Source organism: Frieseomelitta varia, unplaced genomic scaffold, assembly GCF_011392965.1.
Source record: "Frieseomelitta varia isolate USP_RPSP 00005682 unplaced genomic scaffold, Fvar_1.2 scaffold_961, whole genome shotgun sequence".
Lineage (NCBI taxonomy): Eukaryota > Metazoa > Arthropoda > Insecta > Hymenoptera > Apidae > Frieseomelitta > Frieseomelitta varia.
Genome location: NW_025110769.1, coordinates 391,646 through 413,374, shown reverse-complemented (window position 1 = coordinate 413,374; position 21,729 = coordinate 391,646). Strand labels below are relative to the sequence as shown.

The window sequence follows — 21,729 nt, the reverse complement described above, 5'->3', positions numbered from 1 at the left end:
CATTCGTGGCTGAGAATTCCATTCTGAACCACCGGGCAGGCGACTGTGAAATTTATTCCAGTCCGAAGTTAGACGAGCACGACGCGGCTGCTTCTCGGCCGTGATTTCGTAACGGCTGCTCGCGAATCGAGTGTCCCTCTATACGTGATAAATATATACGACAAAGGCTGCGCAGGTTTGAGAAGTCGCGGGTCAGGACTCGTGGTTGCCTAATCTCAGCGCGAGCCTCGAAAAAAAACAGAGGCAATCCACCGTGCGATTTGCATAATTCCCTCGTAACTCTTTCGGCGGCCGTACGTTCCACGAAATCCGTGGATTACCTTGGATCCTTGGACATTAAAATCTCTCGTTGGCAATAGCCCGCGTTTAGATTTTCGTAATAAGTCAAACCGTGAATTTCTTTCGATCGAGAATAACCTCCTGTGCTGTAATGACGTGCCACGTACATCGAGAATATTTGGCCTAAAATTGCAATATTTTCTCATGTTTTAAGTATATTTAAGTATAACTCAGGCGAAATAAATAATAAATTATACTTCTCAATAATTTCTATTCAGTGATATCGTATCGACGAGTCCAAAAAGAAAGCGACGAATTATTGTATACGGTTTGGTCACTCGTTATGGTCCGCAGTTAGTTGACCCAAAATTGCAATATTTTCTCAGTTTTCAGTATATTGAAAAATAATTCAAAACAAATAATTATAAATTTATTACTTTTTAGTAATTTCTATCCAATGATATACCGATGAATTAAAAAAGAAGACGAATTATTGTATACGGTTTGGTCACTCGTTATGGTCCGCAATTAGTTGGCCCAAAATTGCAATATTTTCTCAGTTTTCAGTATATTGAAAAATAATTCAAAACAAATAATTATAAATTTATTACTTTTTAGTAATTTCTATCCAATGATATACCGATGAATTAAAAAAGAAGACGAATTATTGTGTACGGTTTGGTCACTCGTTATGGTCCGTGAACCAGTTACTGGCGCAAGAGGTTAAAAAAGAGAGAGAAAGAGGGGAAAAGAATTTGTCGAATACAATAATACTAATAATAATAATAGTTAATCGGCGTTGTTAGTTACCGGCGAGCAAGTGCATTGGAGCGTCAAATTGGGAACTGCGTCCTTGATCCTTTCTATCCGCGCGTGCGTGGGCTGCATCCTGAACGGCGCTTTCGAATTTTCGTCGCGTTAACGTCACGTCGATGCAACCGCGAATTAATTGGATCTTCGATGCCCGCCTTGGTGGTCGTGAAGACCTCGACGAGAGACGAGACACTTGGCTTTCTAGCTCCTTTCTAGACGCGGGAAGAGTCGCCGATTAACGAGAATGATCCGCGTGATTGTTCGACGAAGATAACGACACGGTGTTTTACGAGAGTGTTTCACTCTCGAAGGCACTTTCTTCGTACTTGGGAAGAAGTTGAAAATCGTCGGTGACGCCTTCAAGTCTACGGTCAAGGTGAAAGTAGGGTTCGTCCCGATTAAGTTCCATGATCAGGTCAGCGGTAATCGCGAGCGAAATCGATCCCCTTTTCTATCGGCAGCCATAAATAACTGGCGCGACGACTTTACCGCAGTTTCCTCCTCTTTGTAAAATTTCTACGAATTTTTTAAATAACATTAACCCTTTTAGCACCGAGTACTTCTTTTGGAATAATCATAACTCTTTTCAGGTTTCGCAGATTTTCCGAAAAATACTTTGATATCTTGAGAGTTTCACAATTGATTATAAATTTCAATTTCTTTCCCGTATGTATAGGAAAATTAGAAAAAAGCTCTCTTCGTTAAAAGAAGAATCTCTTTATTCAAAAAAAATAAAACTGTGGTAATTTTATTTTTAAAATATGGTATTTATGTATATTACAATTATTTAAGATATTTAAGTATCGTACTATCTTCAAAATTAAATTTCAATTTCTTTCTCATGTGTGTAACCATGTGCATTCTACAACAAAATAGAAAAAATGTGAAAAGAATCTTTTCATTAAAAAAAAAAAAGATACGGTAATTTTATTTTTAAAATACGGTATTTATATTGAGAAACTTACAAGGTACTTAGGGTGGTTCGAATTGATTAGATTGATTAGATTGATTAAGATAATATAATTATTAAAGATATTTAAATTGGTATTCTCGAAAATAAATTCTAGTTGTCAAGCTGTAGCTAAAAAACGGAAAAGATTTTTCTGAAAATTAAGGAAAAATATCCTTGTCTCGCGACACTTTCCTGTTGATTTCACGAAATGGCTGCAATAATATTATTAGCCATTTATTCACGTATTCCAACAACGTTCAGATTCGTCGACGCGCATTAATCCAAGTGTCAACGCGTGCGCATATACAAAAGGCAGTACATATTTCATTCGTCTAATAATAAAAAAAAAAAAGTATCCAAGTCACGAGGATTCGTGGGCAGGAAGTTTCGGGAAGGAAAGTCGATGAGTGGTCAGTACGAAAATGGAAAATGAGGTTAAGCCGGCACTTAATCAACCGCGAGGACAATACCGTGGCTGAAAAGTTTCGTCGCCGCGTTAATTAAAGGCGAGATTACGACGTTGGTTTTGTCACGAGCGTAATATGTAAAGCGCGAAAGGGGAATGATCCAATTCGGTGAAACTAGCCGGTTGCGTAATCGGCATTACGATGCTACGGCGTCGTGTGAGATAATACTACGAGAAAGTAAACTTCCTACGGCATCGAAAAAGACATAGCAACTGTATTCGATCGGGTCTTAAGATCTTCGACGATAGTGATCGAAGCAACGATCGGTCGTTGTACGAGTAAATCGGCGAGTTTGGCCGGAATTTTTGAATCGATGAACGATCTACGGAACATCTCGCATTTGAAACATGTTTAATTATATAACTACGTCTATAATATAATTTTGAGTTCCTTAAAAGTTACGTTGTTATATAATAATACTTGTAATCAAAAGAGAGTAAATTATATCGGTTACTTTGCCACAAAAATAAATCAATTTCGTGCAGTATCGTATTATCGTTTTATATAATTAACTAAATTCCACCGTTTCGAAAGTCTTTGTGGAAGATTAAATTAATTAGTCTATATTAATATACTACAATGTACAATATACCATAATATACTACAATATATATTGTATATTATAATACATTATACTCGTATCATATAATATAGATATGTTGTAATACATTATATAATATGACATAGTATAATATATCTATAACATATCTATAATGTATTTATATATAATATAAATATATAACAGAACGCAATATATATTTATAAATATAATATATCATAATATATCATAATATAATGTATCATAATATATCTCTATTAATAAGTTTAACTATAAGTTCGAATAAGAACTACACATCTCGATATGATAAGCAAATTTTACGTTTAAAGCCTCTTTCGTTTCACTCGCAGAAAGATTATTGAAAGATCGAAATTAGCGGTTTGTCCTACTTGAAATCGTTCGGAACATTGCATAATTCGATCATCTTCGACCGAATCACTGTCATTGTCGCCGCGAGCGCCAAACGAACAAACGATACGGGGCTACGGTTTTCCCCTCTCCCCATTTTCACATCCGAATAATTCCGATCATTCCAGTTTTCCACTTCTCTCTCGAGCCCCGCCGCCGGCGATCCCCGTTCAACGCCACATATTCCACGATTTTGAAATCACATCGGCCGATCCAGACGATGATCTAGGTCCCGGCTGGTCGAATCTTCCCCGTTGCGCACACGACATATGCATGCACGTTGCGCAAGCTCGAAACGAGAGTAAGCTCGAAGAAAAAATACGCGAATCGGCGGGAACGAGCTGATCCGAGAGCCGATTTCGAGAGAAGCCGAGAGAACGAGGCTACGCGGGGATTCGCGGAGCAAATCGAACCTGCCCCACCTTGGGAGGCGAGGCCTGCGATTCTCGAAGCTCGATTCTCGATTCTCGAAGGGGCACACATGCTCGCCTTCGTTCCCCTTTCGGCCGGCTAAGACATCGGCATCTCCTTCACCGTGGTCCTCAAACGAGCCTCGCGCTCCGACAGGTACACATCTCGCCTCGCCACTCACGCACCCGCGTCCACGCTCGCACGCTCTCCGTAAGTTGACCGCACGCATTCGACTCATTGTCTCTTCGTTCTCTCTGACAGCCTGTGCACCACGTGGCTAGCTCGCCGAGACAGCCGCGATCGGTACTCTTCGTACATACGTTCGATTCATCTTTCCCCATTTTCTCGCTTCTCGCCAGAAATCGCGAGGAACATCGTTCTTTAATTATTCGCAAGTCTCGAGTAATCGTCAACGTTCGTTTCTTTTAATGTTATTCCTCTTTGTCTTCAACTGCAGTTCGTACTTTCGATCGTTATAATGGTGTCTAACGGCGCCCGGTGTTCAAACAGTCACGCGCGATCGGCTTGTCACACGTTGCCGAGAGAAATATATCTATGTTTTACGCGGATAGTCGATCGGTCGATCGTATTCGTTAAGGCCGTCGTCATCCTTTCACTTGACATTTCCAGTTCGACAGTTTGTCACTCTCTGTTCTAACGCGGTTTTCACCTACTCACTCGCCTCGCTGATTTTCCTCAGAGCAAACAGTGACTCGCGAACCGGAGGAGAAGAAGCGAAGCAAAATGAGGATAACCTGGCTGCTGTTCGGCCTGGCGTTGTTGATCGCCTACGCGCACGCGGATCCGGTGGTGAAAAGGGAGTCCGAGGACCTGAATCCCTTGAACGAGGTAAGACCAACTGCGATTCTTCTCGACGAGGCGGCGGGGGGAGGAGGAGGGAGGGAGGGAGGGAGGCGACGAAATCGCGCGGAAACCACGCGCCTCGCGAAAGTGAAAGCGTCTATTTCCAAGTTTCATTATCCTGCCGCCTCTCGCGCGAATTCGAGCTAGAGACTAGAGAAACACTGTCCGTCCGTGAAATCCAGTTTTCGTTGCTTCAGATCTGCTTCTCTCTTTCCCGAGACGCGTGTCTCGATCGTCGTTTACGATCCTCGAGAGAGGCGGAGAAAGAGAAAGAGGAGAGACGGATCGATAGGTCGAACGGGAAAAGAAAGAAGCACGACCGGTGGTGGGGGGCCGAAGAAACGAGCCAAAGAGAGTGAAAGTGGTTGACTAACTTTACCGACACGCGAAGCCGGATACGCGCGCGTAACTGAAATTCTGACTCGCGCACACGTGGTTCTACACGGCCTGTCGTTCGATCAGAAACTTCCGTACAAACATCATATTTTCAGGATTTATACCGGACTTGTTTTTGTTGCTTCATATGCAATTTTTAACGCATAAATCGATATATATATATAATATAGAAACGACATGTATGTAACAATAGTGAATCTGTCACACTTTCAAATTATACGCTTATAACATTCATGGGAATTCTCCGAACTAAATGATGATCTTGCGTAGTAAGAAAAGTATAGCTACGTTCTCAGTTATGACGTGTGATATACATATGTAAACAGGAAAACTTTATATCGTGCAAATTTGGTGCACTTTTTTTTCTGAAAATTTTTGGGAAAAATGAAACCTGCACCTCTTTAATTGCAAAAAAAAACTTCAATTGTTTTTCAGTATTGTTCTTTGTTAATTAATTTTCGAAAATGAAATGGACGATAGAGGAAATAGACAGGGTGGGCCAAAAATCACCTTCTGCTAAAATAAATCAGTAATTTTTTACTATACATTTAACAAAATTAGGTTCTTCTTACATTTCGATGTTTTATTTAAAAAATAACAAATTTTATAAAAATATAAATAAATTTATTAAAAAAAAAAAAAAAAATAGGTGGGAGGAAACTTTTAGCCCACTCTATATTCCATTGTAATCTCGACGTTTAGTAGAAAATCCCATCCCCGAGGACTCGCGAATGATGACTCGAGCGAACATAATCGGTCTCTTCGAGACACTTTAAAGTTTTTTCACCATCGACTCGATGTTACATGCGTAAATGTAACGTTAAACGTTCGGTCCTTTCTCTCCTTTCCCCCGATTATTTCATCAACTCGATCGTTCGACTCGCGACAAGGGGGAAAGTAGTTCTCCCCGTTCGCCGGAGAGGAGATTAACGCTTCGTTCAATTTCAATCAGATATACGTTGTGGAGGCTGACGACGACCAGGAAGCGGACGGGGACAGGACCGACAGGGACAAGAGGAAGATCGGCGTGCTGAAACTGGGCGTGTCGAACGGGATAATCAATTTCGTCTTCGGCGTAAGATAATTACACAACAGTATTTTCTGGACGCGCTCGATGAAAAGTTTCACGTTGACATTTCGGGACGATTCTCGGCGTTGCAGAAGCTGGACTCGTTCATCGATTCGAAGACCAAGGCACTGTCAGCGTTGGACGAAGCGAACAAAGTGAAGAACGCAGCGTACGGCATCGACACAAAGTATTCGGCGACCAGCAAGTTCATCAACGAGCTGGTCGCTGCGAAGATCAAGGCGGCGAGCGGGAGCATCGGCCCGGTGCTGAACAGCGCGCAGACTTTCCTGTCGAGCGCGAAGCAAGGTCTCGCCGGCGCGGTCGTTTCAAAACTCGCGCCGCTCAGCTCCATCGCTCAGGGATTGTCCTCTGCATCCTCCTCGAATTCCGAGTCGCACGATCACGACCACGATCACAGTTACGGCGGAGGTAAGACGAGCTTTTGTCTATGTAATCGCGGAATCTCTTTCAAATTCGAACGACTTTCGATTTAGGATCCTCGGACGAAGGTGGTAAAGGTGGCTCGAATGCGCTCTCGCTTATCGCGAACCTCTTGACCTCGAAGATTGGCAGCCTGTCGTCGTTGAGCCAGCAGAAGAATGGCGGACTTTCCGGTTCTCACGAGGGAAGCTCCGATTTCGGATCGTACGGACATACTAGCGACGGGGTAGGAATATGATAACAGTTTTTCTTTCTCTCTCTCTCTTTCTCTCTTTCTCTCTCACTTTGTTTCAATAATACGACTGTGTCACTTTGCAACGAATGAATGAATGCAGAATGTCGCTGAAGAATGAGCGACTCACAATTAACAGCAACCAGCAGCCTTTCCCATTTCGCTTTCTCATTTCGTTTTCTCGCGAAATCGTTGGACGCGGAAGCAGGCATTAACAAAAGGGAGAAGCTAGAAGCTAGTAGGAGGCTCTCGTTCGTGAAACTTGCACGTTTGTCTCAGGTTTCATCCTCGAAATAACAACGATTGAAGATTTGCACGAGCTCGTTTAATCTGGCATGCTTAAATTGAAACGAGCGTTCGCTGCTCGCATGTGGCATTTAATCTATCGATTACCTACGAGTAACCACGGCTTCACTCGCAAACGTACGATTAAACCATTTAACCGCATCACGGGCTATAGTATATATCGCGTGCTGGATTAACTTTAACCTCAGCTGAGACGCACGATCGAAACGATTACACATTAACGAGCGCTAAAAGCTAAAAAAAAGAAAAAACACCGCCAATTTAAAACGACTGTTGTGCCACGAACAGTACGAATACGAGCCACCGCAAGGGGCGTATTATACGGCTTAAAAAGCGGACGCGATGCGAACGAGGACCTTGGTTGGACCCTGGCGTTTGGACACGTCCAAAGGGACCATCCACGCAGCCACGCTTGTGACAGAGGATCCATGACGCAACTAAACACTCGCCTAGAAAAGCGCATAGCAAAAAAAAAAAAAAAAAAAAAAAAAAAGAAAACCGAAAGAAAAAGAATGAGAAAGTAACTGAGAGAGGACTGTACGAGAACGCGAGGCAACGCCTCGACACATTGGAAACGTGTACGACAGAAAAAAATTGTACAATGGATTTTTCGTTTTTAGCACCGCCGATAAAACAGCCCAGGATGCGTCCTCCTCTCTCTTCTGCGACACAAGTCCCCCCCCCCCCCCACAAGCACACAAGTAGCCTTCCAATGATTAGAAAGACGCGCAAGAGATCTCTCTTCTACGTATACTTCTAGCCCCAAGGAGTTACCCTTTACCCTTCGATGTCGATTCATCAATTGTGCGGAGTTTGTAAATAACTGTTTCGGTGTATACCTCGTCGCGGGGCGAACCTCGACGCTGTGCAAATCGATTGTAAATACAATTAACTTAACCTTACGTTCTCTAAGTGTTACACCCTGCTGAGATAACGTTACGAGCAACAGTGGATGATGGCGAAAAATGTTTCTTTCTTTTATTTTCTGAAATAAAATCACGAGCAGGCCTTCTTTGCCTACCAGCCGAGTCATTCAGTCATTCACGATTGCCACCTCCTTTCCTATCCCTCTCTGAAGATGCGCAGGATCGACTGCGAGTTAGCGGAGTTGTTGCTAGAAGGACGATATAACTTGCGTTAATTAGAAGAAACGGCGTAGCGAATTGGACTTTTAAAAACATCGACGTGCACGCGCGATGAAATAGCGGAGATCAAATTGACCGGAAAATATTTAGGTTATAATTATATCGGGATATTAGCGTATAGAATATGATTGTTTCGATCTTTTTTTTCTTTCCGTGTGCATACGCAACATGTGATTTGCACAATGCCATAAATATATCGCTGGATAGAAAAATCAAAGAAGCAATAAACTAGACTGATTATATATATATATCGATTTTTTCTTTCTTTCTCTTTTTCCATGATACCGGTATTATTTCATAATATCGGATGTTTGATTATTTATGATATTGGTAACACGGCGTGACGTGTATACCTTGTAAGTAAAATTATCTCTGCTAATCTGATATATAAATACTCGTACTATATAAAATATACTTTATTAATAATGGATCGTTCTACTCAATACTTCATAAGTACAACTGTCTGTATTAATCTGATATAAAGATATTTATACTACATGAAATATTAATAATATTCTTCGTAAGTAAAACCTCCTCAAGTCTAAACTCTAATTGTCTTTAATTAATCTGATATATAGACATTTATACTACATGAAATATTAACAGTGGATCATTCTAATTAATGTCCTATAAACAAAATTATTTCTATCAATCTAATGTGTAGATAGATATTTATACTGTAATATATAGAGTATCAATAGTGGATTGTTCTAATCAATATTCTATAAATAAAATTGTTTCTTGACCAATTTGATAATTATACCATATAGAATATTAATCGTTCTGATCAATATTCCCTGCAAGTAAAATTATCTGTACTTCATAAATACTTATTAATCTACTTGATGAAATATTAAATACACTCTAAAAGGCGAACTATCATTGATTGCTTTTACGTGTGTCTAGGAGTTGATCACGACGACCACGGAGGATATCCCTATTTTCGATAGGACGAGGGTATCCTTGGACATACCGGCGCCTCTATTTGGTTCTGGTTTCACACTAATTACCAACGTCACCAAAGTTCTGAATAGAGCGATCTTGGTAAGCGAAAAATGCAAAAATTCGTAATTAGCTAATTTTTTTTTTTTTTTTTTCTTTATTAAAACCGATCGAAGCTTACTCGTTTGTCGAACAAAAACAGTCAGGAGTCGATATCTCCATGCTATGCGAAATGAGGATTATCTCATAACACTCTGCTCGAGCTTGTATTCGATCTCCAATATACGATTCTTTTTCTCGCAACTTTTTCATCGGACTGACTTAATTATCGTAAACGTGTCACCCTTCACTCGAGTTCGTTGCAAAATCGTTGCGGTTGGTCGCGTGTATCGATCGTGGGATCAAAGTCGAGGCATTCACGATCGCGTACGCGTGGATCCGTGCTAAATCAATTTGGCAACTGCTAGTCCAGACACATTTATTAAAAATACCGTACGGCGTGGTAAATGTGAGAAATTCGTAATTTTTCGTAAATTTCGCAATTCGAAGCGATGCGTTTTTAGAAATTCAGATGATCTCTCGTAAAACGTGCAAATTTCAACTCTTTATTTACCGGTCGTTCCAATGTCTCTAGAAAACAGAAGATTGTCAAAATATTGCATTTCGATTAAAAAAAAAAAAAAAAATACTATAGAAAATCACAAATTTTTTCATATTAGATTTAGCGTTTAACAAAACTTTAACGACTTCTCCGTGATTTTCAGAATTCGGCGCGTCGAACGCAGACCGTCTTCAACATTTTCAAGCCAGTGCTCAATGGGATTTTTCCTGACAGTGCGGTGTCAAAGTCGAAAGTGGATCACAAATAGAAGAAACTCGCCGAGGACAGTTTAATCGAGCAACACAGCTCGATTATCACTTCAGAGACTTTTACGGGGAAATTCTGATTGACGTACGCTATTCTTTGGCGACGAAGTGTTCCGAATTGTACAAATAGTCCGAATTACCTAGTTAGAACTTAGGAATACTCATCCTCGCGTGAATCGTGATCGAAAGGACCTCAGGTGCTTGTCAGATGTTCCATTAGAGGGATTTGCTTCCTACGGGCGGAATTATATTCACTGTCCTTCGTACATCGACAAATTCTCTTCGAATTGTTTTTTTATACTTTGTGAAAAATTAGCTTTACGGTTAAATACAGAGAATAAGAAAACGCAGTCCGTCAAATATACTACAAAGAGCACAACTGTGTCTGTGACAATGAAAAACGTCTAGTGTCTATGACGATTTAAACTGGTAACATAATTTCACAGAAATAGATCATATAAAGGTCCACTTGATTTCATTTTAAAGCGTGAAGCTTCTACTTTAATAGCTAGTTGAGTTCGTAGTAAGGGAAAGTGAAAAATTCGAAACGTGCATGAGAATGTTAAAAAGATTCTTTTCGTAACCAGATCTACCATTGCTTGGAAGATTGAAGTCTTCTTTTTAAAACTTGTCGTGCAATTTTCTTCGCCATATTACTTAGTATTTTTGGAGATTAGACGAGAAGAATTCTATAAAAATTCCTAACATTTCGTCACCTGATTCTAACGTTTCAAATTCAATATAAAATAGTGAAAAAAAATCGTACAGCGAGTTTTAAAGCCTCGTAAAAAAAAAAACTTTAATCTTCAAGATCGCAGTGATTGTGACCATGAAAACAATTTTTTAATATTATTACACGCGTTCGAATTTTGGTAGAATTTCTTAGAAAAATCCTCACTTTTCCGCTCGTTGCACGATGTAAAGTGATCTTGAAGAAAAAACAAAATGGATGACTGTCCAAGTAGAAGCCTCACGCTTTGAAATAAGATCAAATCTTTATGTAATCCTTTTTTACAAATGTCAGTTTCAACCATCGACAATTTTTCGATAAATGGCCATTTACACAGTTATACTCTTGTCTGTATTTAGGTATCGTTTATGTAATTTGTAACTTATTAAAGTTTAATACTGTACTTTGTAGCATCGACATCGTGAAAGGATTAAACTTCCAGTTTATTGATTACAAGTTTTCGACGATCATTGATCTCTCGATTGCTTCGTTTCCTACCAAATTCACTGCCATAAAGCGACCTAAAATAAAAGGCGATAGTTCAATGATCGCCTGTTGAGAAAGTACAGTGCTTTACATAATCTGAATAATGCATTGCTTTCACGAATTAAATGTCAAATGTGCGAATATTAGATTTTTGGAGAAGTACGTTTACAGATTCCATCGATCGTGTGATTCCGATCGAACGAACGTATGAACGATGTTGTAAAAAACAGAACCTCAGTCGTCGGAAAATACTTTTCAATTGAAGATTTCTCATATAAGATAATTTCTATACACGAAAGCGACGCGAATCTGTCGCGTAGTTAGTCGTTTGATCAACTTCAATTTTCTTATTCTTTTGTTTTTCAATCGTAGAAAAACTTGTCTCTCTTCTTGCAAATCATTCATAAACTTCTTATGCAAATTTTTACGAGTGTTTACGAGATGATTGTAAGCATAAAAATGTATAAAATATTCAAAGAGCAGTATGCCATATCAGATGAAACAGTTCTAGGTTTCCAGATTCAATAAAAAATTGAGTTTACATAAATATTGGCAACCTGATATCAGTAGCAGCAGCAATGGAAATATAAGAAATAAGGCTTGCTTGCAAAAGTTCGAACCATTTTAATCGAAGTTACAAGTGAAAGAGTATAATACTATATTTAAATTATCATTTTCATTCTCAACGCTCGTTCGAGCTATATTCAGCCGTGTTACCTGCACGATAAAATGAAATTAATTGGTACGTGGACACGGTCTCGCGACACCGAAAAATGCGATTCGAGTAAACGGCTGTTCCTCCAGACTTCCGTGTCCGGTGAAAGCAATATTCAGATACTCGATCGAACAGGAAGAGACAAGGGAAAAGAGGGATAGGAATGTGACTGCAGCTGACAATGTACGCCGCGCAGTTTCTTAATCATCGACTGTCAAAATTATGCAACTGTACTCGCTGCAATTACGCGAAATAATTCGCGTGCGACTGTCAGCTTAGGAAACGTTGCTCGATCGTGCGGTGTGCCTTTTCAAAAGTACACATAATCGGGAATAGTTCACAATTATAGATATACTGGGCGTAGGAAGTGGGTATTCCAAGTATTCAAAGAATTTCTCCAGAGGTAAGATTAAAAACTACGTGTGATTAACATCTGATTACTCGCGTCCTCGCGTGAATGTAGGTTGAAACATTGGACGAACTTCGTACCGTCTAGCTGAAGATTCAAATGGAAATGCGCGCAATTGCGCAACAGAGGTTGCCTCTTAGGTGAAAAGACTCGGCCGGTGTCCTAGTTGCAAACGTATCTAAGATATCGACGAGCGATTAATTGTCACGCCAAGAATGTTCTACTTTCCTGATTGTCGTTGACCTCCACAACCGCCACGGTTTCATACAGAGTGACGAGGAATATGGTAGTTTAATTTACGATAATAAAATTTCATACAGAGTGACGAGGAAAATGGTAGTTTAATTTACGATAATAAAATTTCATACAGAGTGACGAGGAAAATGGTAGTTTAATTTACGATGATAAAATTTCTTGGTGCAGATAGTTGTTTGCCTGCAGATTTGCTTCCTGCTGCGCGCAGGAATGCAACAGTTGGCCGACTATTAGGCGCCGTTCGCAATTTCACCCATTGAACCGATACTTTGAAATAATTTGTGTCTTCCTCCTAAAAATTGAATACTCTATATTTTATTCATTTGTCTTTCACTTTATCTTCTCTGGTGGAGATTCTGTATTTCAATTTCAATGGAAGACTTAAAGTCAATGTAAGAAATGTCACTCGTTCAATTCCATTTATAATTAAATCGGTATCTTGAAATGATTTATGTTTTTTCTTTCAACTTTAATACTGAAATTACTCCACTTGTCTCACATGTCTTTCACTTGAAATCTTTCGATGCAAATTCTACGGGATTTAAAGTATCTAAAGCCTGTCTAAAATAAAATGAAAATTCCGAATTTAATAAACTCGTTGAATTTACAATTCAGGGATTATTTGTCATTCAATCTTTGCGCGGGACGTGCCGAGATCATCATCATCGCATCATCGTGGAAAATTTGGTTGCGTCATCGAGAGAAATTTTCCCACAGCGAGGCGCAGTCGGAGAACCCGGAGAAATGAATGAACGAAGGACGCTAGAATTTCGTAAAATTGTCGATGCGATGTATTTCGTAAAAAACGCCGACGACCTTCGATGTTGATTCGAGGTATCGAAAGGAGGAGAGACTCATCTCGTTAGTGACGGTTCTGCCGCCCGACAAGATGCACTTGTTTCTGCGCGTTTGCTCGCCACGGAGATCGGTTTGCACTTTATCAGCTGGCACCAGTGTTTTTGTTTGAAGGAACGAATTTGGAGAACTGTCGTCAAGGTAAGATGGTTTTCTTTTCCCTTGATTTTTATATCAAGTTTGAAATTATTATGCAATTAACAAATTTTGACAAGTGAATGACTGACAATCGTTTGGATTTAAATGGTTCTTTTTGATAACTATCTTTGAAATTTATATAATGTTGGAAACTACTGTCAACACGGTGTTCCATCTACTTTTCTATAACCCTTTTGTATTTTGAAAATTTTTGTGCTACGATTCTTTTATTCTTCGTCAGAAGACTTTTCTTATTTTTCACCATTTTTGAAATGTACGAGTTAATACAATTGGACAAAGAATTCGTTAAGTAATTCATTCACTCTATACTTATTTTACATTCATTTTTTAAATACATTTGTCTCATGAACTTTTCAGTGTCACTTTGATTTCATTCATAATTATTTTGCATTTACTTTTTAAATACATTTTTCAGTGTCAGTTTAATTTTATGTTCTTACTTGTCACGTCACTTTTAATTTCACGGATCATCAATATTATCGATACACACTGTATACACCATAGTTAAGGATACATGACATTTTTTACTTTATTTGTTTTTCTTTAAATTTTTATTTGTCAATGTTTTCAATTTTTATTTGTCATAGAAGATAGCGACCGAATTCTTAGACACATATTGAGGTCAAAGGACCAGCGATGACTATTTCATGAGCGATTACGAGAACGTTACATAAGAACGAATTTGGCCATAATGTTATTATACAACTCGACAGTCGAAAGAATGTCGTGCCAGTGAAATTTACGCAAAGAATTGGAATATTTTCTGTTTCGCGATGTAATGTGAATCAAGAACAATCTCGATAATCAGTCGATATTTTTCTAATTTATATAACATACGAGCTCCTTAACACGACAAATGAATTAATTCCTTTTTCTTAATATTGCGAAAATTCTTTTCAGGATTTTTCAGTGTATGGTACTTTATAACCTAATTAAAAAAAAAAAAATGTAACTTTATTATAAAAAAAATTTCTTTCAATGACAACTATAACTGTAATATAATGAACAAAATATTGTCATTGTTTACTTATGGTGCAAAAATTGATGTTTATTTTTCTGTCAATGTAAAAAAGATATACGCAAATTAAATTGGCACTTGGCTATTTTTATAACTTGTCTCTCCTAATTTTGGACTTAACGTTACTCGTTACTCATATATTTATGATGCTCAAATGCATAAATTGAAAAAAAGAAATGATTCTTTTAAATTTACTTTATCAATTACTATTATTTATATCATTTACATGTTTACTCGGAACTTACTACTATAAACTTTCAAAATTTACCACGATAACCGAACTTAGTAAATTTATAAAGATTTAAGATTTATAAAGATTTAAGATTTAAGAGGACATTTATTCATTAAATATTATTATGAATGTCTATTATTAATATAGAATATCTATATCTGTGACTATTTTTAACTATTATTGAACATTAATTGTATTATATTATATTATATATATTATAACTATTATTATATGTTGACTACTTTCTCGCCATCTACTGTAAACGCATAAATTATCCACTCATTTTGTAATGAAACAGAGAGACCCTGTAAGGAGCTTGTGGTTGATCGTTTTTGAAATACTGGTACACGCTGACGCGCGTTTGACACGACAATTGCAGCATGCTTGTTTTTTTCGCGTTTGCACTTTCCTGTTGCTATATTCGGCTGCTGCAAAAGATATTAGACCTCAGTCCGTGACCAACGTTCTCGTATCGTATTCGAATCTCGTAACATCGCGTGGAACGATCGTCATTCGATTCGAGCTTCGTGATTTTTTCTCTGATTTTTGTCATTATAAAATTATATTTAGCTATTTCCTGCAACTTTCTAGGTAACAAGCAATTGCATAAGGGCTCGTGGACAAAGACGGCGAAGAAGATTGCGCAATAAATATTTGTACGCGGCAAATAGAAGTGAGTATACCAGTGTTTGGCCTGTAATGCCACTCTACTCTCGACGAGGAAAAGAATATTTTCTGTACAGTCGAAACTTGCGGTGGTTTTATCGATTCTGTTACTGTAAAATATTTTTGCACTTTCGAAGAAGTTGAAGATCCAAGAAAGATCTAAGTTACGATTTAAGAAAGTTGTCTAGTGCGATGTAATTCAGTGACTCAGTTCGAATTAATTCAATTATGATTAAACAATATTTTAAATATGCAACGGTGATAGGGATAAACTTCAACGTAAATACGTATTTAGATTGGAATTTCTTCAAGTATAATTAAGCACATGTTCGTTCGAGTCATCGAACATTGTAACAAGTACTTATTACTTTGAAGATTTTAAATATAAAAGAGTATTAAAATTAAAATTATCGCATTAAAAATTGTTGCGTGCCGATCTGACCTCGACGTATAAGTAGCGTTGAGCAGATCGGTGGCTTGGTGTCTTTCAACGTTAATGAAAGTCAGCTGGTTCAAAATAGAGTTGTTTTAGGGTTGGATTGTAGATTGTCATTGGAGAGAGCTTGAATTCGTAAATGATCAAATTTGAATGAGTTTGATAGTCGAACCGTGATCTGTCGTACGTCGATGAGTTGCTCCGGAACTTCTGTGCGATTGCCAAACATTAACTGTCGTTCTTTTTTCCCCTGTTTGTGCCTCTGGTGGCTGCAGTGCCTGGGGCTAGTTCCGCCCTTTAACCTGAATTTAAAATGAAGTTATTGGATAGGTGATGTTACTGTTGTTGAAGTTGTTGGATGTGTTGGATTCCGTGTAATGGAGTCAACACGCTTACAATTTAGAAGAGTTTATTCCCTTATAGTCGTGGTCGTATATGAAATAGGATGAATGATATACAATGATTTCGAATGCTTGGAATATGATGAATGTCTAATGTTCTTAACGATATAGAATGATTTAGAATGTTTTTAAGAGAGAGCGATATTAAATGAATCTATCATGATTTAGAATGTTTTTAAGAGAGAGCGATATTGAATGAATCTATAATGATTTAGAATGTTATAAAAGAGTAAATGTCTCTAAAGTATGTCCTTATATATATTGGGTTAGGTTTGGGTTAGGTTGGATGACCTACCCGAACAATATTGAATGTATGCAAATACTGACAATAAGCTAGCAACAGTTCACACAAAAATGGACTGTGAATAGTTAGTCATAAGGGCAAGATCCAATAGTTGGTCATCTATGCTCCTTCCCCTTCCACTTGACGATGATAACCAAATATATATAAGGATGATAACCAAATATATATAAATATATATACTTTAGAGATATACTCATAAAACATTCTAAATCATTATAGAGACATTCTATATCGTTAAAAGCATTAGACATTCATCATATTCTAAGCGTTCTAAATCATTGTATATCATCCTATTTCATACACGACCACGACTGTAAGGGAATAAACTCTTCTAAATTGTAAACGTGTTGACTCCATTACACGTGTTGAATCCAACAAAGTTGTCTGATGTGTACCTATAGTAGGGTTCGCAGGTAAAGTTTCAAAAAATCTGCGCGTATTAACTGCCGTTTTTCTTGTCCGTTGGTCTTCTTATATAGCTGTGGATTCTATGGTTCAGGGAGGTATGCTAATTGCTTCCAGATGTGAGCGAGGTCGGTCCAAGAAAATAGTATTTGCACTTTCTAACGGTCCCAGGATGTGTAATAGGTTTTGGATTTATGGATGTCATAGAAAACTTGCAATAAAGTCATTTATCAAGCCTTAAAATTGAGCGTCGAGCATGACGAGCCTTGGAATTGGTAATCCGGTGTGACTACAATAGAAAATGCAAGTAACGAAGGACATGAAATATGGTCACGGGGAATCCCTGCCGTCGAGAAATTAGAAATTGTAAGATTGCTTTCCCTGGCTCGATGAGCTTGTCCTTTGCGGTGCGAACCTCACCTCCATTGTGTTCGATAAGGCCGAACAAGAATAATCTTGAAGATTGAAGTCTTCCCTTTATTACAAATCCTTAAAATTGTCGTACAATCTTTTTTAACCATTTTCATTCACAAGAATCTAAGACATTTTGTCATCTAATCTTAATGTTTCAAGTTCAATAAAATGAAAAAGAAATCGTACAGCAAGTTGTGTTACGGCGCAACGCTTCGCTGGGTTTTCTCTCGTCTTTTACAGCCACCGGAGAGATGTTTTTATGAATGCAATCTGTCGAGATGTAGAATAAAATACTTATAATTATACAAATGTTGATTGTAATGAATGCGTGGTATGTTATGAGTCACTCTTCTGACTGACTGCTTGCGACTGACTCGAATAGTGTCTATGCTTCGTGAATCTACGTGACTCTTTAGAAAAATGGTACGAGACTTTCTGGCGCTTTGTTTTCTAGGATGGTCTTCATTTATGCCCTACCAGGCCTTTGCATATACTGTCTCTCCCTTCAAGGCCAGAGAAAGTGTCCTTCGATGAGAGTATGTTAGGACAGCTGGCAATTCTCGGCAAGGTCGAGGTTTCTTAGGAACTGACCTGGCTGACGCCTCGGAGGGTTCTATTCTGCGCCAGAACAAATTATCAAGAGAAAATCTCAATTTTCAAGAATATATTTCCACAGTCTATTTACTTACGAGAAAATTTTTTTTAATGTTTTCACAAGTGTTTGAATTTTTACAATTTTCGAGGAAAAAAGTATCCTCACTTTTTCACCCGCTGCATGATGCAAAATCATCTTCAATTTAAGTGGATCGCTTACGAAGTTATATCAGTGTAAATTATCGACAATTTTTCACTGTCGTCGATACAGTTCTCCTTGGCACTTTATTCTACATCCTTCATCACTCGTTCATAATTCAATGAATTGTAAAACGAACGAATAATGAAAACGTAATGCTATTTGTTCTCAAACTCCATTATAATCTGCTCCTGATTTTTGCACGCACAGTGAGAGCCGCTGACTCATAACATGGATAACCACGTTGCGTAACACACGAGAAAGATTTTAAACAAACGTTAAAATGTTCGCTTACATAAAATTCTTCTCTTTACCCTTGGCTTTCCTCGAGATAATACTCTTCGCGAATTTGTTCGCGTTACAGTCACGAGTTCCGATCGAAAGAAATAAGCTGCGAGTTACACAATCACTTCTGCTCGACGTGAAATCGTAAAAATACGAAATGATAAACTTGTCGGTTCATCGTTGTTAATTAACAGAATTATCGTGCTAGCAGTGCTAGGAATTTTCGAAAATTTTCGAATTTGTATTTCTCCTCTAACCCTGAATGATTATGTATAAAAGAAAGAAAGGCAGCGCGAGCAACTAGACCGTAGAGGGAATAATTTCATCGCGGAAATTGCACCGTTTCCGCCCTCCTCGAACTTTTCCTTCCGTCGATCCATTATCCGAGATAGAGTTCACATTATCGTTCTCGGGAAACGAAATTTCGAACCTCTAATTACTTAAAATTCGACACAACAAATTCTAATCTAATTAAAATTCGACTCGACAAATTGCTATTCGTTCTCAGTAGAGGGATCCTGGAAATTCGGGATTGAGACGGGAAAGGAATTTTTCCCGGCAATCGAGACGGGATCCCGAAATTTTTGTGATTCCCGAAAATGTCCGGGATCACAAAAGTGTCGGGATTCTTGAAAATTTCAAGAAGCCCAATGCACGAATTTTCAATATTCATTTTGTTCAATATCATCATAGTCTTTAAAGAAACACACATGTTTAAAAACTATGACAATATTCAACAAAATAAATATTCAAAAGGTGTGCATTCGGCTTCTTGAAATTTTTAGAAATCCCGAACATTCTCGAGAATCCCGGCATTTTTGTGATTCCGAATATATTCGGGATCCGGTCGCGATTTCCGGCAAAAATTCTTATCCCCTCCTCGGGTCGGGAGGGGATAAGTCGGGTCGCATTTTCAGGATTACAGGTACACCACTGCTACCGTACCGTACCGACCTCGGGATTCGGGAATTTTCGGGAATTTTCGGGACCCCGCACCCCCCCAGTTCTCAGGTATATAAGCCTGAAATTTCAGGTACATTTGAAACGAAATTCACTCGCCAGTCAGCGTCACGCCCGAAATAGTCGCTCCTGCCATGATTTCCGGTCGAGTCGGTCGAAAGGAAGTGCACCGCGAACGTACTAAGAACAGAGTAACGCGGCGAGTGTGGCATTTACCGTGTGGATTTACGTTCGAGGAAACACGTGGAAAGGAGTGAAAGTGAAACATGGTCGGCGGTCCACGTGCTTCTCGAGCGGCTACGCTTGCAAGTATCGGATTAACTGAACCACGGGCAACACGTTTCTGCACCAGCTGGTGAAAGAAGTTTCGTAATCATGGCCGAAAACTCGCGGATGATGTGCGTTCGAGTGTCATCGAGTGTCGTTGAACGAATCGAGCCAACCAGCTGGAATGAACGAACTTGACGCGAGGAACTGCGCTCTGCGTCCGTTTGTGCTTACTTGTTCCATTATTTCTTCATAGGGGAAATTACGTGACGTTGGGTTCGCAGAACTGTCTGCGTTGGTAACTATATCGGAGGGAAGAATTTGGTGAATCTTGAGAAAAGTTGAGGCGAGCCATTGTAGATCGAGTACAGTCGATCGTATCGGGGTGTTATCAATTTGAATTCTTTTGATAATCGCGACTGGGGTAAAAAGGAAAAGGGAAAACTTGGGAAACTTTCGGAAACTGAGAAAGATTGAATCAGGATTAATTATTGTGATCACATTGTGTCGAGTGTATGAATATTTTAGCTGCTTTTTGTCTTCTAGTTATTTTATGATGAGTTCGTTGCTTCGTTCGATGAACTCCATTCATTTGGACCAAATTTCGAACAATTTGTCTAAAATTATTCACACAGAATGTTGTAAAAGAAAACGCCTGAATATATATTGTAGGATCGAACAATCACTGGCAGAGAGAAGTAGATTTTTATTATGTGAACTCTCATTCATAAAACATAAACTATTGTTCCCTGAAATTAATATAACGTAAAACTGAAAACAGTTTTCGAATTTTATATTCTGAAGATACGTTATTTATTTATTAAGCTATTTAATTATCTATTTACCAATTTATTTATTTATCTACTTATTTATTTATTTAACTATTTTAACTATTTATTTATTTATCTGCTCATTTATTTATTTCGTTTAATTATTTATCTGCATATTGAATTATTTCTTTAATTATTTACCTGCACATTTATTTATTTATCTACTTATTTACTTATTTACTTATTTAACTGCTTATTTATTTATTTACTTATTTATTTAACTACTTATTTATTTATCTACTTATCTACTCATATACTTCTTTATTTATCTACTTATCTATTTATCTGTTTACTTATTTACTTATCTACTTAATTATTTAACTGCTTGTTTATATATTTATCTACTTATTTACTTATTCACTTATTTAACTGCTTATTTATTCCTTTTCTTATTTAACTGCTTATTTATTTATTTACTTAGATAACTGCTTATTCATTTATTTACTTATTTGACTGCTTATTCATTTATTTACTTATTTGACTGCTTATTTAATTATTTACTTAGTTAACTGCTTATTTATTTCTTTACATAGTTAACTGCTTATTTATTTCTTTACTTATTTAACTGCTTATTTATTTATTCACTTATTTAACTGATTATTTATTTACTTATTCAACTGCTCATTTTTTTATTTTTTTCTTAACTGCCCATTTATTTATTTACTCAGTTAACTGCTTATTTCTTTATTTACTTAGATGACTGCTCATTTATTTATTTACTTAGTTAACTGCTTATTTATTTACTTAGTTAACTCCTTATTTATTTATTTACTTTGTTAACTGCTTATTTATTTATTTACTTAGTTAACTGCTTATTTATTTATTCACTTATTTGGCTGCTTATTTAATTTTTTAGCTAGTTAACTGCTTGTTTATATATTTTCTTAGATAACTGTTTATTTATTTGTTTGCATACTTAACTGCTCATTTATTTATTTACTTAGTTATCTGCTCATTT

General features: G+C 37.7%; 2 protein-coding genes across 4 annotated transcripts in view; both read left to right on the top strand.

Annotated features, from left to right (window-relative positions):
* The first annotated feature begins 3,943 nt into the window (after positions 1 to 3,943).
* LOC122538133 lies at positions 3,944 to 10,935 on the top strand. Of its 2 annotated transcripts, none has more exons than XM_043671940.1 (7): positions 3,944 to 4,045; positions 4,590 to 4,738; positions 6,102 to 6,224; positions 6,311 to 6,647; positions 6,713 to 6,885; positions 9,249 to 9,386; positions 10,049 to 10,935. In XM_043671940.1, exons 2-7 carry the CDS (start codon positions 4,634 to 4,636, stop codon positions 10,151 to 10,153), a joined length of 981 nt encoding a protein of 326 aa, XP_043527875.1. In that variant the 5' UTR covers positions 3,944 to 4,045; positions 4,590 to 4,633; the 3' UTR covers positions 10,154 to 10,935. The 2 variants fall into 2 exon arrangements, with proteins under 2 accessions (XP_043527875.1, XP_043527873.1); XM_043671938.1 differs by having other exon boundaries at positions 3,981 to 4,099; positions 10,049 to 10,932.
* A 2,604-nt stretch (positions 10,936 to 13,539) lies between these two features.
* Positions 13,540 to 21,729, top strand: part of LOC122538132 — a 23,183-nt gene continuing 14,993 nt past the window's right edge. The window contains exons 1-2 of one of the 2 annotated variants that reach the window (XM_043671937.1): positions 13,540 to 13,742; positions 15,602 to 15,683. The gene's annotated coding sequence lies outside the window, so the exon portion shown is untranslated. The remainder of the gene's footprint in view (positions 13,743 to 15,601; positions 15,684 to 21,729) is intronic. The other variant, XM_043671936.1, reaches the window with a different exon arrangement.